This window comes from Aspergillus chevalieri, chromosome 4 (assembly GCF_016861735.1).
Source record: "Aspergillus chevalieri M1 DNA, chromosome 4, nearly complete sequence".
In the NCBI taxonomy this organism is placed as follows: domain Eukaryota; kingdom Fungi; phylum Ascomycota; class Eurotiomycetes; order Eurotiales; family Aspergillaceae; genus Aspergillus; species Aspergillus chevalieri.
In genome coordinates this window covers 2459685-2474463 of record NC_057365.1, presented here as the reverse complement: position 1 = coordinate 2474463, position 14779 = coordinate 2459685, and the positions used below count along the sequence as shown (strand labels likewise).

Genomic DNA, 14779 nt, shown 5'->3' with positions numbered 1-14779 from the left:
TCAAGGTGGTTGACGCACGGAGAGGCGGTTAGATTAGGAAGGAGTGGAAGATACAAGGGTTATACCGATTTATGCCTGTCTGAGTAATATATACAGCGTCTAGTGAAAGATCACTTCATTCTTTACATCTCTCATTTATCTTCCTTATTTATGCCTCTTCCTTATTTATGCCAATCAATTTACTACACTCTGGTTCGCCAAATAACGACAGAGACAACTGTCTCTTCTGCTTCGGCTAACCCAGCATGAACTCGCCAGATAAGAAAAGAAGGTGGTCCAATTTCCTGTGGTGACTTCGAGCGTATACATCGAAAAGTTGCTGGAACCCCCGCGAAGCTGAAGATGTCGAGCATCATTAGAAAGACACTCTACGGCTTGCATCCTGCCGCCAGGTCTATGCCTCGGTCAATACATTTGTACTTTCAGCAGAGACACACGGCTGTGAATCGTCTCGACAGAAGCGAAGAAGATTGAAAATGATAGCAGAGATGCTAGCACAGATCTCAACGGCAGGGACCCGGGATGGTAGTATTCTCAAATCCTGACTGCTTAAAGCCATTCCACAACGTGGAGATGCAAGATTACACGACATAATGCTACTACTTTCCCCACTGGTTTGAAAATAATACCTACAAGCCTTGCTCTTCTCACGGCAGACTGAGCCGATACGGACTTCTCCCACACTTACAATACCGGCCCGCACGGATCTCGGTTGTTCAGATCGATAAACCCACTTATTTGGCATACAAAAGATCCCTCGGCACTTCCTATCCGTCTTCGTGGAGCACTCGGACAGGTCGGATATGGTGACGTCATGGATATAGATTCTCTCAAGACCGATATTACTGGCATGGATAAAACAAAAACCAACATATATGAGAAATCAGCAGCCTGCATAAGTTCCAATTGAGTCCTTTGATCAAACCCCAATACAGGGATATTGCCCTATCAAGTACTATCGTGTCGTTGTACGAGTGGAGCGCAGTGCATCTCTGACGACATCCGAATCCGGTTCCTTTGTCCAGCTTGCGTATATAAGAAGTCAGCACTGCGATTCGCATTCCATTATACATTTTAGAGAGGAACCATGGCAGCACAGCAAGACCGGAAGCTTCCCTTTGGAAAGATCGAACCCAACTCGGCCAAATACTTTTGGAGTTGCGCATTAGGAGGTGTTGTTGGTAAGTATTCATATTCTCTCGAAAAGATTAAGGGGCAATGCTAACGGATAACCACGATAAGCTTGTGGTAGGTTGCGTGCACCGTCAATTGCTATAGTATCATCCATGATTCCTGACAGAACCCCCGATGATGTGTAGGACCGACTCACACGGCCGTTACTCCGCTCGACCTAGTAAAATGTCGTCGCCAGGTTGACGCCAACATCTACAAATCCAACATCTCCGCATGGCGTACAATCTACGCCAAAGAAGGACTGCGCGGTGTTGTCTTCGGTTGGTCTCCGACATTTGTTGGATATTCCTTCCAAGGTGCCGGCAAATATGGCTTCTATGAATATTTCAAGTACCTGTACGGAGACAACCTATTCCCCAACACGAACCGCACCCTTGTGCATCTGGGTGCCAGTGCCTCGGCCGAGTTCTTCGCCGATATAGCGCTTTGTCCCTGGGAGGCGATCAAGGTGCGCATGCAGACCACGCTGCCACCGTATGCGCAGAACCTGCGCGAGGGATGGAGCAAGCTGGTCGCTAAGGAAGGAACGGGTGGGTTGTACAAGGGATTGTATCCGCTGTGGGCGCGACAGATCCCCTACACCATGACCAAGTTCGCGACCTTTGAGGAGACAGTCAATCAAATCTATAGATCATTGGGCAAGGATAAGGACAGTTGCAGTGGACTGCAACAGACGGGTATCAGTTTTGCGGGTGGTTACATCGCTGGTATCTTCTGTGCGATTGTCAGTCATCCGGCCGATGTGATGGTCAGCAAGTTGAATGCAGATCGAAAGTGTAAGCAATTTTTCTTGACATCTTAGAATGATGGCTAACCTAAACAAGCTGGTGAGTCCGCAATGACCGCAGTGTCTCGAATCTACGGCAACATTGGCTTCGCTGGTCTGTGGAATGGTTTGACGGTCCGTATCCTGATGCTGGGAACGTTGACCGGCTTCCAATGGTTGATGTAAGTTGTCCTGATTGTGCCTGGTGAGCAATACACTGACGCAACACAGTTATGATTCTTTCAAGGTCTTCCTTGGTCTTCCGACGACCGGTGGTCATTAGTTCCTCCATCTCGGGTCAGTCCTTTTTGACTTAGTTCTGCTTGTATCTAGATACGATTAATGAGTACACAATACCATAACTCGCTTGTATTTCTGCAAGCCAATCTTGGTTTCCCAGGCAATCTATGATCTTGAATGCTCTGGTCCTCACTAGGCAAACATGAAAGACGAATCAAGGTCAGGGGCATCCCGTGCTCTGCACGGGATTTGCTCTGTGACCGAATGCGAATTGCATCAAGAAAAGCATGACACATATCGCAGCCGATAACGCCAGCCGATTATGGATAGCCTAAAGCTTGTAGTCATCTCTGGAGTACGTACACTCATAGCTTGGTCCACTGCGGGAAATCTTCCGGTATACATCTAGAAATGAGCATGTATATAACTCTCCTCAACTTGCCAACACAGTCAAGACTGCAAGGCATCAATCCTGCTCTATCCATCATGTTCTTCTCCAAGGTCGTCGTGGCAGCCACTTCCTCTGCAGGACTCGTTGCAGCTGTCTCCAATAGTACTGCCACAGCCACTTCACGCAACATAACTGTTTCCATGGTCAGAAGTGCGCCACCAAGCTGGCCTTCGCCGTTGCTGAACTACGACTGGACCGACTCCGTGCTCAACATTTGCGAGACGGTCGAGGCTGGTATCAGTCTCATCAAAAAGGCTGCTCAAGATGGTGCTCGCATTATAACCTTTCTGAATTGTAGTTTCCAGGGTGAGATGAGCTATCAACATCCAGATTATTTCACAAGCTAACATAGATCAGATTCTCCGAGGGCAATGCTGAAAACAAATGGACTGTCCACTACCTGCCAAGCTACATCAACAACTCCTTGACCATTGGCAGTCCGAACTGGAATCGGCTCATTGAGGCCATCAAGGAAGCCGGTATCTACGCTTGACCCGTCTACTCAGAGCTCAAGCGTGACAATATTCTCATGCCTCAGACTCTGATCTCTCCTCTGGGTGACAACCTCGCTCATCGGCCTAAGGTCTGAACGTTGGTTCTTCAGCGACGGTTCGACCGATTGATTGAAGAACGTTGTTACGACACAGCACGGTAGAATCGGCATGCTTGAATGTGGAGAGTGGGTTTCACACCTCCTACCTTACCTACCATATGCAATACGCCAACTCAAAGTACGAGACACCTCTACCACACTACCCGCTTCATTTATGTGCTCCCAGTATGAAAGCATCCACCTCGGCCCCTTCTCCTACCTCGTCAACCCCAACGACCCCCAATCCCTCTACTGGGAGAATGTGGTCCAAGAAAGCGGAACCGCCCGCGTCTGCGCCCTACACATCGACGTATACAACTTCGTCGCCGCCATCGGCAACGCCGTCGCCTTTGACCCTCTGGGCAACACTATCGCCGAGATCTCTGCTAGCGCTGATATGGACGAGACTCCGTTGTTGTATGCATCTGCGAACACGAGCTCTTTCAATGCGAGATGTATGATGTTGATGGGCATGCTTCTGGAGCGATTGTCAAGGAGACTGTGGATGCTTATCCGGGGGATATTCCCAAGGCTGAGGGGGTTTGGTCCCGCGTAGGAAGAAGTCGGTTGCTTGGTTGAGGAAAGGGGAGCTTACCACTGAGTTGGGGAATGAATGGCAGTGATGTTGATGCTCTAGTCTAGTGATGCTTGGTAGCTATATATATTCCTTGGTAGTAGATCGAGATTGTTGTCATTAATGGCATCGTGTGTCTATGGCATATAATGCTAGCTCAACCGCGTCAAGTATATACACCCAAATTCACCCGTATACCCCTTTTATCCCAATTTCGTGACCAATGCTAGCAGTATGTTGCAACATTCATAGTGAAGCCATCACTTCTCACCGCCTTTTGATAACCACCCGGCAGAACGACAAAGACGCGATTACGGCGCCTCGAGATCTTCAACCATCCTCCTTTTCCCGGCGTCGAGAAAGCACTTTTGCGGCTGGATTCTTTTTGATAAATTTGCATATACGCAGCCACACTGGACGCGATACTCATTCTACGTGATTCTCGTTCGAATCAGAAGTCAGATATCATAGTTCCATCCGAGCCGCGTGCTGAGAAAGGGATTGATCTTTCTCAACTGGTAGTGAAGGAGCGGTTTCGAAGGAAACGAAGATAAAGGGACACCTATCCCTTCCATACGAACTCTTCGCACATTGACACCATCCCGATAACCGAATTCTCTTAATCACCTCTATTCATTCTCATCCTCTACGTCTACGTACTCTCGCTTTCAACGAAACCATCCTCCGTCAAAGTCTTCACTTCACCATGGAAGCACCCACAAAACCCCCCTCTTCCTCCCTCCCCTCCACAAATCCGCCCAGCGTCGAAGTCGCTTACAAACGCAAATGCATCGCCCTCAAGAAACGCCTCAACGAAATCGAGACCGAAAACGAGCTCATGCGCGTCCGCAACAGACGAGGTTGGAAGTATATCCAGAAAATGCGTCTAGAATCCTGTATTCTGCTCGACCGGCTCGCTAAGGTTACGGGGATGGCAGAGGAGGCGCAGGCCGCTGGTGGTGTGACGCCGGAGTTACGCGCGAAGGCTGCGGCTATGATGTCGAATGCGCCGACTGTGGAGGATGGGAGTGGTGCGCCTGCGCCTGGAGCCGTTGCCGGGAATGGGGCGCCGTATTTGGATGATGAGACGGATGGGAGTTCGGAGGAAGCGCCGCCTACAGTATGTTTTTGATTCTTCAACCCTCGTGGACTATTATCCTGATTGATCCATGTCTAACTTAGCATAGCCACAAGACCGCCCGCTCCGCACCAAACGACGAAATAGGCTAGCAACGTGCAAGGAAGACGAAGGCTGGGATGAGAACGGAATGGGTCCCGGCCATCCGACAGTCTGGAGATCCCCGAAATGGCGCTCACCAATGCCACCCGCGCCCAAGCAGGAGGAATTGACATCCACGTTCCGCATCCAAACAGGAAGCAATGGCGGCCCGGCATCCAGCCGTCGTCCAAGCACCCAAGATATCCCTAAGAATGGTAATGGAAACGGTACTGCGGACGTTCCAGCCGCGCCGGCAGATGCTCCGACGATACCGATGGATATGGATACCGATACCAAGGAGCCGAAGGTTGAAGGACAGGGTTGATTTGCGCCGTCTATGGTGTTTGTTTCGTTTTTCTTCGCCTATTTTCACTTCTATTTGTGTGTTTTGCTACGATCACTTCACGTTCTTGGTTTTTGTCTTTCCTAGGTCTGGGGTCCTATTTTTTATAATATATATTCTCGAGATATCATCTGTCTGAAATGCAACTTATCGTCCATCATCATGCATGTCTTTTTCTGTTGATATATGCAAAAGCAGGAATTAAACATGATTAAAATGATCTGTGTGCCCGCATTATAGCATGAGAACTTCTACTGCACATGTAAGGAACTGTAAAATGTTGCCCAACGTGGTGGCTCATGTATTGTACAGTACATCCTAGACTCTCCACACCATAACTCCAGTCACCCTGCTCAATGACACCTTGCTCAATGAGAAATGTAACATCGAATCACACAATGAAAACGAGACAGTAAAGTACCATGCAAGCATGTAAGCAATGTAGAAGCAGAGCAATGAGAAAGCAATAAATAGAACGTCATGAAAAGCAAGCAAAGTTAACTACAATAATACAACTCTTAGTCGACTCCAGCATACAAATCAACCACGATGTTGATGGCTGCGACGAGGATCTCCGCGGCAATAAGGACGATGACTATAACCACAAAGTTAGCATTTGTCTCACTGTATCACGGCAAGAGAAGACCTACCAATCCATTCCAGATACTCGCCATGGCGATGCGTCAATTGATCCTTCAACACCGCAAGAAGATCCGCAATAACGTCCAGTCGCTCAGTCAATAAGCTTACTCGCTGGTCCATTTCGAGATAACTTCGGACGGCCTGGTACACCGGTTCTAGCTGCGGCTCTGCCCACATGAGCTCCGGGCTGTCGAGGACAGAGCCTTGTAGATGGATGTTGATTCGTAAGATGAACAGTTCACCGATTTGCATGTTGATCTGTCGGCGAGTGAGATTGACGCTGCCCGTTTGGGCGATTTGGGCGGGATAGGGTGCGGTGCTTGAGATGGTTTCTGAGACGATGTCTTCGAATAGAGAGGTTTTCACGGATTGAGATAAGGCGTGCGAGATGGCGAGTTTGATCATGTGGTTTCGAGGGTCGCGGAGGGAGATGAAGTCGTTGTATATCCGGGCTTGGTACTCGCGGGCGTAATAGAAGTTGAAATTCTCGATTTGGGTGTCTTCCGGACTCAGGATCGAGGTCGCGAATTTGGAAATGTCAGAGAGGAACCGTGATTCGTGTGCCGGGGACATGCCCCATAAGACAACCGTGCCGTAATCGAATAGGAATACTTCAGGAGTGTGGATTGTCGTATCGAAATCTTGAATCTCGTCCGTCCGTCCCGTCGACTCAACAGCACCAGCAGTATGATCACCATCATGATGTGAATCCGGGCCTTGAAGATCGATCAGATCTCCTCTCCGAATATTATTATCGGGCACTTCAACAGCACTATCCGAATATCTGCGTTCACCGGACGGCCGATTCCCCTCCGTATTAAATCCATTATCCCCAAAAATCCGTGTCCCCTTTTTCTTGTCTTCATGCTCATAATCATACGGCGAGTAAACACATTCGTCGTAAAGCTTCGGATTCGCACCACGGGTATTCGACCTCGACTTGAGGAACCTAATCACCCCATCCAACCGGTACGAATTCGCCGTACAATATGCCGTGACCCGGGGCAATCTATCCCTATCCGCTTTCCCCAGTCTTGCCGCATGACTCCTCGCCGTAGGCTCCTTAATCCGCGTAATCTGCGAATAGACATCTCGCGGGAAATCACCCTCCACAACCTCCTCTTCAGCAGCCGTCTCCGGATCCGGAAGAAGCTTCAACTTCTGCGCTTTTTTTGTCGTTCGCTGCGGACCGATTTTTGACGCTGATGAGGGACTCGAGGGTGCATTGAACGGAGCAGCTCCTTGGCTGTTACGCCGGCGGAGCTTGCTGTTCAGGGCTGATAGACCGGTTGTTCTGGGCTGGCCGCCATGGACGGGAGGTGAGGCGGAATGGAGTGGTTGGAGCGCCGGATTTGAGGGAGCGGCATCGCCATATGTGCTGATTGTGGCTAGGGGGTTGAAGGTCACTGTTCGTGGTGGACGATTTCCACGCGGTGACGTATTGGAGGGTTCCGACTGATGGTATTGGGGAAGGAGAGGCGTTGTTTCGGCTTTTGATGACATCTTGAATTGAAGAAAGTGAATTGGTTTAATATATAGACTCCATTGATGGATAAAGAAGGGTTTGCGACGCGGAAGAGGCGTGAGGAGAAGGAATTGATGAATGTTAGACGACGGCGGACGCTTTGGAGCTTTGGAGCTTTGCACGTGCTTCCGCCCAGCGTCCGGGCCAATCCGGATTACACAACATTTTCTATACAAACACAAGGTCCTTAGACAAATACAATGATGATAGCAGTCAATTGTTCTTTACTAGGGTATACAATGGATTTAACTGTATTTGCTGGTCCTAAGAGATAAGAATGACACCCGATTTTCCAGCGCCTTAACACCAATTAAAGACATGCTCTGTACATCAAACCTCCCACAGCTTTTATGCAGTACGAGAACAATTGAATCCTTTACTAAAGAGCTAAGCAGTAAGCTTGTAGCCCATGTACACAGGCCCGGTACTCAATAGACCCGTAAGCCCTGATGCTTGTTCGCAATGAACCTAGGCCGTTGATCCATTGCGAAATGCTCAACACGTATGTGGTCGATTGCCCGGGTATCAAGAGCATGGCCGAATGGCAATCGCCCGATTTGAAGACGGACTGGTGAGTCCTAAATGACTCAGCATAGCCGTCACATTCAAAGATGGGACAAATCTGGCCAAACACTATCTGCGCAAAAAGCCAGACGAACCACCTGCAGTCCTTCTCAAACCGTTAACGCTTGCGGTGCTGCGGCTCTTGTTGAGCCACGTGTCTTTCACGTTGCGGCCGGTCTTCGAAGCTTTCGGTGCCAGTGTGGTCTTCGCTTTCTTCCGAGAAGGACCCTCGTCGAGTACCCGAATGGAAGTGTCACCCATTCTTACGTCCTTGGGACGCTTCTCCTTCTTATCGAGGAACTTCAACTTGTTGGGTTTCTTCTGTGCCGGTTCGAAGTCGTCGATTGGAGGTGTCGGGGGTCTTGTGGCAGGTGCGGCATTGAGGATTTCATCAGGAAGCAAAGCGGGAAGAGCGGGTCGTCGCGTGTCTTGAGTTGTTGAGCCTTGGAGGGTTCCAGAGCTCTCTGATTGTACATCATCTGCCTCTTTCTTTTTCGCAGCCAACTTCACCTGAGCTTTGCGTTGCTCATCCAATTGTTTCCGCCTTTGCTTTTTCAATTGCTCTTCCCTGTAACAGAGTTAGGATAGGATAAAAGGAAATGGAAAAGAAAAAAAAGAGGCGACTGACCTCTGTCTCAGTTTTTCTTGTTTTTGGGCCTCCAACTTGATTTTTGACAATTGCGCAGAGTTATCGATAGCCTCCGGGGCATCGTCATCACTGCTCTCCTCATCGTCTTCCTGATTGCCGACTGGCGCTTCTTCAATTGGTATCTCCTCCAGTAATTCAGGCTCTTCGCTACCGAATTTGATGTGACCCTTCTTCTCAGGAGCTGCCTGTTCCTGTTTCGATTCCGACCTTTCTACCTCCGACTCGTCTTGCGCATCTTCCGAAACCTCAGTCTCGCTTCTCCGTCGCTTGTTACTCTGACCATTCTTTTTCCCAGTATTTATCTTCCCATTCGCAACTGGCGTGCCATTGATCTCAGGTTCCACCGCAGTCTTGTTTCCCCGTCTAGTTGTGACCATCTTCGGTTCGTTATCGGTGGTTGCGGTAGGTTTGGCCGGGTTAGCTTCGTCGGCGTTGTGTCGCGTCAAAAGACCCTTTGCAGCAGTGACGAGGTGAGAAAACATAGAGGATCAAAGAGGTCCACTATGAATTCTGACCAGATGGTTAACTGGATAAATATTATTGCGTATGAATTTTGGGTAGAGATGCTCTTCCAGGAAAAAAAAAAAAAAAGGCTGTCCGGTACAATGTTGATCCGAAGGCGGTGACGGTTATCGCAGTATCGCTTCTGATATGAGAATAGCAGATTAATGGCCTTCAAGCCTGAAGGTAGAGGGTGAGAGATAAAAATGACAACAGATTCTATGGTATCTCGTATATATGCATAGTCCAGTATATAACGCCATCTGGTGGTAGAAACCAATTAAGATCCTCATGTTTTAGACGCCCGAAAACTCCGTGCATGTCCATATATCTCACGCAACGCCCTGTAGAAGTCGCATTGGAAGGTCGAGGCTGCGTTTTATCGGGCAGCGGCCATTTGCTTTCGCTCCATATGCTCCTCATTCGCATTCACAAAATCATCTTCTCCAACATCACTCAGTTCATCCCAGAACCTCCCATGCTCTTCACCGTCATCTCCGCTTACCGTCCACATACTCTCCCTCAAACGCTTATTCCGCTCGCGATCCTCCTCAATTCTCTGCTCAATTTGCCTCTTATCCACGCGCATTCCATTGGCCCTCGAACTCCGTGGCGTCCCCGTCTTCGGCTTCCCGCTGCCTTCCGGTCCTTCCTCATGTTCAAGATCAAGGGTATCGCGCTCTTTCAGAGCGGCGTCAATCTCCGCTACTGACTCGACGGAGAGGATCTGCTTGGTTTGGAGACCGCTGAGGACTCGACGGACGTGCTTCACGTTTGCTGCTCCGGAGCCATCTGGTGGGACGACGGAATCGACTACTCGTAGTATATCGCGCTGCATCATTCGAACGTATGGGAGGTGGTTCTCTTTGGTGGCCATTTCGCAGAAGTGCTCGATGAAGTACATTATATTGGCTCTATTGTTCATATTATTCTAGTTCGCGTTAGGACTTGCGCTCAATCTCTCGTGAACTCATTGTATACGAACCCTTTCAAGCTGTTCCAGAATACACGAGTGAAGATCCTCGTCCAAGTCGCGGTATTTGAGGGCATAGTGCGCGGCTTTCTGCGACGAGGTGATAGAAGCACTCAGATGCTGCAACTGCGCCGTAAAGCGCATGCGCACCTCGAACGGATCTGCCATCATCTTGCCGGTGTGTTATTTCACAGAATCATAAGATGGAAGAAGCTTGTCTTGCTGTTCCTGGGACAGGGCGCGCCGATGGAACGGCCGGGGAAGGCGGTGATTTTGGACGGGCAGAATATGTGGGGTTTTGGTGACATGCAGCAGGTTTCCTCCAGGATTGAGTCATGCATTGCTAGATCCCTATTATTCCTATATAAAGGACTTCGGGTGACAGGTTTTCATTGAACATACGCAGTAATCTCGAAATTAGACATGGCTGTATCGAACGACGTGGCCCTAGCGTTCCTGGGCTGCGGTATGAATACCGCCATTGCCCATTAATACAAACAACTGACTGGTATGACAAGGCAACCTGGGAATTGCAATCCTGCCCGGTGTTCTTGCATCCATAACTGAAGCCAGAGACAACGCCTCATACGCTGCCTCCGGAGATATCCCGCAATCAATCCCTACAAAGTTCATCGTCTGTGTCCGCAAGTCTGCCCAGCGTATCCAGGATGCCGTTAACAAATACCCCTCGATCCTAGTCAAAATCTTCCAAAATGACAACATTAGTGGTGTGAGTGAGGCAGACGCCGTTATCCTTGGCTGCAAACCCTAGATGCTGAAGGAAGTCCTGGACGTCCCCGGCATGCGCGAAGCCCTGAAAGGAAGGTTGCTTATCAGTATGTTGGCTGGCTGCACCGTCGAGCAAACCGAGAGCATCCTGTACCCAGACAACTCCGTCCTCACGGAAGATAGATGTAGCGTCGTCCGCGCCATGACCAACACAGCCGCTTCGGTCCGCGAATCAATGGCAATCATTGAGACCTCGTCTCCTCCACTCCCAGATAGATGGGACAAGCTGTTGACTTGGATCTTTACGCGTGTTGGCCAGGTATTCCGTTTTCCTCCTGATAATATGGATGCTTGCAGTCTGCTCGCTGATTCTGGGCCTGGGTTCATGGCGTTGGTGCTTGAGGGTCTTGTTATGGTGGTGTTGCGATGGGTGTTCCCCGTGCGGAAGCACAGATTATGGCTGCTCAGGTTATGCGGGGTATGTCTCCTATGGTGCTTGATGGTGGGCACCCGTCTTTGCTCAAAGAGCAGATTTGCACCCCTGGTGGGCGTACCGCGGGAGGATTGCTTGTGCTTGAGGAGAATGGTGTTAGAGGGAGCATTGCTCGCTCGGTACGAGAGGCTGCTGTTATTGCTAGTCAGCTTGGGCAGGGGATCAAGAATGTCAATGGCACGCGGCATTAGATGTAGTCTGGCGCTTCAGAAGTATTCATTGTGTTAAATGAACATAGACGGTAGTCATAACATAGAAAACAGCAACAAGTAACGGCAAAATATATATCTGGCAGACAAATCTCATCAATCCTATGATCGTTATCCAAAGCAATCGCATTCGAAAACAAGGTATATAATACCTTGACAACGTATCTAATGTCTATTAATATACACCGAAAGAAAAAGCACATGAGCAAAAAGCTATTCGGAGATCAGCCCTATAATGACGGCTGCCTCTCCAAAGAACTAGCAAGGCTAGTCCCATCGTCACTCCCAAGTAAACCAACCTCTTCAGCAGAGGTCGGCTGAACATGCGCGTAATCCTTATCCTTGTGGGATTCCGCTCCATTAAGGACAGCCCAGACGTCTTTCTTCGTAAGCAAGCCCTGTAGCACACCCTTGTTGGAGAAGAGAACATAGCGAAGACCGAGTCTCTGGAACATCTGCAGAACAATCAAGAAGGTCATGTGGCTATTAAGTGTGATAGGTGTTTGGTCCATCCATGGCCGCAGATCGAGTGTCTCTGCCGGGTCTGCGAAGGGTTGGTGTGCGAAGAAGACTTGTGTTTCACCGGTTAAGCTGCGATTACTTTTTGTTGAATGTTTCAGAGCGAAAGAGAGCTCGTTCCGTGAGATATAACCCAGCAGAATAGGGTTTGATGTATCTGTAACGACAGGAAAGCCGCGGTATTGTGTAGTCGCAAGAACGTTACGGAGGGTATCGATAGTGTGACCCATGGCCACAATGACAGTAATATCGTCGACGATAGTCATGACCTTGTGGGCAGGGACATCTGGAGGCGTCGTGTCATCACGATGGTCGAGGAACGGATATTCGTTTAAATGAATCCACGACTCGTAAATGCCACGCTTCCCGAAGATATCGCCGCACCACTTGGAGAGCATGACTGCAATCATAATTGGGATCACATAGGTTAAGGCACCTGTGAGTTCGAACATGATGACAACTATAGATATGGTCATTCTCGTGGCGCCACCCAAAGCAGCGGCAGCGCCGATAATTGCATAGATCCCTGGTGTCACGCATGGGATATCTGGTTCACAGTTGCCGAATAGAAAGAAATCTGGATACGACTCTTGCCACATCTTGAAAGCCGTCCCGAGGGCACGTCCGTAAAGGGATCCAATCGCAAAAGAAGGTAGAATGATACCCGCGGGCACATCCAATCCGAAAGTCATTGTTGCAAGGAAAAATCCGAGAGCCGCTGCCATAAGCAAGAAGGCGATCGTGGCCATCGACACCGCGCCAGGTGCGCAGAGACCGAACGGATCTTCCGTGTCTGTACCGCATTCCGCAAACAATGAATGAACAAGCTCGGAGTTTTGAGCCCGCATAAAGAGGTTGGGAAAATTGATGAGAGCAGTTAGAAGAGTGACTATGACAACCTCCAAAACGGGACGAGCCGTGCTCCGAGATCTTCGCCATTTTGCGATCTTCAAGTTGAGCCTGATAAGAAAAGCGCCATATAGACCACCGACGATGCCCAGAATGATGAACGGGATTACCTCGAAACGATGCCATCCTCGTGTGTAAGTGACCTGGTAAAGGACAATATCTCCAGTTCGAAACGGGTTGAGTGCTTGCAGAGTTACTGCCGCAACCATTGCGCAGACAAAACTTTGCCACATGGTCTTGTCTGGGAAATAATACGACAATTGCTGGCAATGATCAGCAGAAGAATCTCGTATTGCTTATTTTTATAGACATACCTCCAGACTGAAGAGCACACCGCCAATAGGGGCACCGAAAGCAACGGATATGCCTGCAGCCGCAGCGGCAGAAAGGACTTCGCGTTTTCTCGCTTCATTGTTGTTCAGGTTCTCGAATGGTCGCATGATAATGTTGGCACAGCAGCATGCAACATGGACAAGCGGGCCTTCTTTGCCCAGCCAGAGACCGGACGCGACAGAAAGACACTTTGAAGACATTAGTATCCAACTGCCCAAGCAGCATTTACAGCAATGCTTACCAGTCCTAGAGACTTGATCGCCAGCGTCCAAGGGCCCATAAACTGTTTCATCACGAAGCCACCGAGCACTGTCTTGATTTCCGGAATTCCACTATGCCTTGCATAGATGGCATAACATCTAACCAGGACGGTAGCGCAAATTGCAAAGATGATCTGTTGCCGATAGTGAGCATGATACTCAAGTGTATGTGCGAACGGACTTCATTACCGAATAGAAGATATAGAACATATATTCAATTGTGAAGCCTCCACCTTTAGAGTTTATATTTAGAGCTTTGCTCCAAGGTGTCCAATCTAGACATTTTGACATGTCTGCCATGGCCCTTCGTCAATAACATAGCCCAAGGGATTGGCATTAGACCAGAGCAACTCACCGTCGTGACCCCAGCAACAGAATGTGCGGTTGAGATAGAACTTTCCGCCTCCTGGCCCATTCTTGCAAAATCCTGTTTTGATGTCGGCTAACCAGTCGCTCGCGACATCAATGAATGCTGCAATAATCCCCACTGCGACACCTGTGGCTATCAATACAATCCAAACATTGCCAATATCAAGCAGCCTGCGCAAATGCCCCACCACCCCTTGTCCGCCAGAATATAGCAGCCTTTTCCTTTGACGTTCTTTCGTATACTCGAAGATCCAGTCGATCGCGGTAAGGTCATCGTAACCAACACGTCGCCCTGGACCTTCCACATACCAGTCCATCGGAGCCCCTTCTTTATGTGTATTCAAATTCCCTTCGGCACTAGTCTGTGCGTGTGATATTTCCTCTGAGGGCTGTCCATTGCGGCCAAATGCGCTGCCTCCAGGGGTCGACTCGGATGCGTCGTTGGAGAATAGACTCGATAAGCTGAATTTCGAACGGCGTTTTTTGTGTTTACGCTTGAATGAGATTCTAAAGATAACCAGTGTGTATCAGTAACATGCGCTACTATAAGAAGATGACTTCAGCATACGGTTCATGCGCTCGCTCGCTCAATGGTCCATTTCCTCCATCTTGCGGCAGCCCCGACAGGTTGTCATAGTCTGAATTGAACGTCTCTGCGGATTGGGGACGGCTGTAGTTCGCCAGCCCTGACTGTGACGACGACATGGCTGGTCATGAGGGAGTAA

At 49.3% G+C, this 14779-nt stretch overlaps 10 protein-coding genes across 10 annotated transcripts; 6 read left to right on the top strand and 4 right to left on the bottom strand.

The window, feature by feature from the left end:
- Positions 1 to 1648: 1648 nt before the first annotated feature.
- Positions 1649 to 2243, top strand: ACHE_40896A (putative mitochondrial phosphate transporter Pic2; the record flags this gene model as incomplete). Its single annotated transcript, XM_043279146.1, has 3 exons — positions 1649 to 1970; positions 2019 to 2142; positions 2192 to 2243. The coding sequence occupies 3 exons, from the start codon at positions 1649 to 1651 to the stop codon at positions 2241 to 2243; spliced, it is 498 nt and encodes a 165-aa protein (XP_043136854.1).
- A 443-nt stretch (positions 2244 to 2686) lies between these two features.
- ACHE_40895A (uncharacterized protein) lies at positions 2687 to 2998 on the top strand (the record flags this gene model as incomplete). The annotated part of the gene is made up of 1 exon (XM_043279145.1): positions 2687 to 2998. The coding sequence occupies one exon, from the start codon at positions 2687 to 2689 to the stop codon at positions 2996 to 2998; it is 312 nt and encodes a 103-aa protein (XP_043136853.1).
- A 420-nt stretch (positions 2999 to 3418) lies between these two features.
- Positions 3419 to 3799, top strand: ACHE_40894A (uncharacterized protein; the record flags this gene model as incomplete). Its single annotated transcript, XM_043279144.1, has 1 exon — positions 3419 to 3799. The coding sequence occupies one exon, from the start codon at positions 3419 to 3421 to the stop codon at positions 3797 to 3799; it is 381 nt and encodes a 126-aa protein (XP_043136852.1).
- A 724-nt stretch (positions 3800 to 4523) lies between these two features.
- ACHE_40893A (uncharacterized protein) lies at positions 4524 to 5361 on the top strand (the record flags this gene model as incomplete). Its single annotated transcript, XM_043279143.1, has 2 exons — positions 4524 to 4937; positions 5005 to 5361. 2 exons carry the CDS (start codon positions 4524 to 4526, stop codon positions 5359 to 5361), a joined length of 771 nt encoding a protein of 256 aa, XP_043136851.1.
- Positions 5362 to 5897: 536 nt separating this feature from the next.
- ACHE_40892S (YagE family protein) lies at positions 5898 to 7524 on the bottom strand (the record flags this gene model as incomplete). Its single annotated transcript, XM_043279141.1, has 2 exons — positions 5898 to 5974; positions 6030 to 7524. 2 exons carry the CDS (start codon positions 7522 to 7524, stop codon positions 5898 to 5900), a joined length of 1572 nt encoding a protein of 523 aa, XP_043136850.1.
- Positions 7525 to 8179: 655 nt separating this feature from the next.
- ACHE_40891S (uncharacterized protein) lies at positions 8180 to 9241 on the bottom strand (the record flags this gene model as incomplete). The annotated part of the gene is made up of 2 exons (XM_043279140.1): positions 8180 to 8678; positions 8739 to 9241. 2 exons carry the CDS (start codon positions 9239 to 9241, stop codon positions 8180 to 8182), a joined length of 1002 nt encoding a protein of 333 aa, XP_043136849.1.
- A 398-nt stretch (positions 9242 to 9639) lies between these two features.
- Positions 9640 to 10404, bottom strand: ACHE_40890S (CTD kinase subunit gamma; the record flags this gene model as incomplete). The annotated part of the gene is made up of 2 exons (XM_043279139.1): positions 9640 to 10191; positions 10246 to 10404. 2 exons carry the CDS (start codon positions 10402 to 10404, stop codon positions 9640 to 9642), a joined length of 711 nt encoding a protein of 236 aa, XP_043136848.1.
- A 252-nt stretch (positions 10405 to 10656) lies between these two features.
- Positions 10657 to 11005, top strand: PRO3_2 (delta 1-pyrroline-5-carboxylate reductase; the record flags this gene model as incomplete). Its single annotated transcript, XM_043279138.1, has 2 exons — positions 10657 to 10699; positions 10752 to 11005. 2 exons carry the CDS (start codon positions 10657 to 10659, stop codon positions 11003 to 11005), a joined length of 297 nt encoding a protein of 98 aa, XP_043136847.1.
- Positions 11006 to 11388: 383 nt separating this feature from the next.
- On the top strand, positions 11389 to 11646 carry PRO3_1 (delta 1-pyrroline-5-carboxylate reductase; the record flags this gene model as incomplete). Its single annotated transcript, XM_043279137.1, has 1 exon — positions 11389 to 11646. One exon carries the CDS (start codon positions 11389 to 11391, stop codon positions 11644 to 11646), a length of 258 nt encoding a protein of 85 aa, XP_043136846.1.
- Positions 11647 to 11894: 248 nt separating this feature from the next.
- On the bottom strand, positions 11895 to 14759 carry ACHE_40887S (chloride channel protein; the record flags this gene model as incomplete). The annotated part of the gene is made up of 6 exons (XM_043279136.1): positions 11895 to 13355; positions 13407 to 13613; positions 13667 to 13819; positions 13875 to 13978; positions 14041 to 14561; positions 14623 to 14759. The coding sequence occupies 6 exons, from the start codon at positions 14757 to 14759 to the stop codon at positions 11895 to 11897; spliced, it is 2583 nt and encodes an 860-aa protein (XP_043136845.1).
- Between the last annotated feature and the right edge of the window lie 20 nt (positions 14760 to 14779).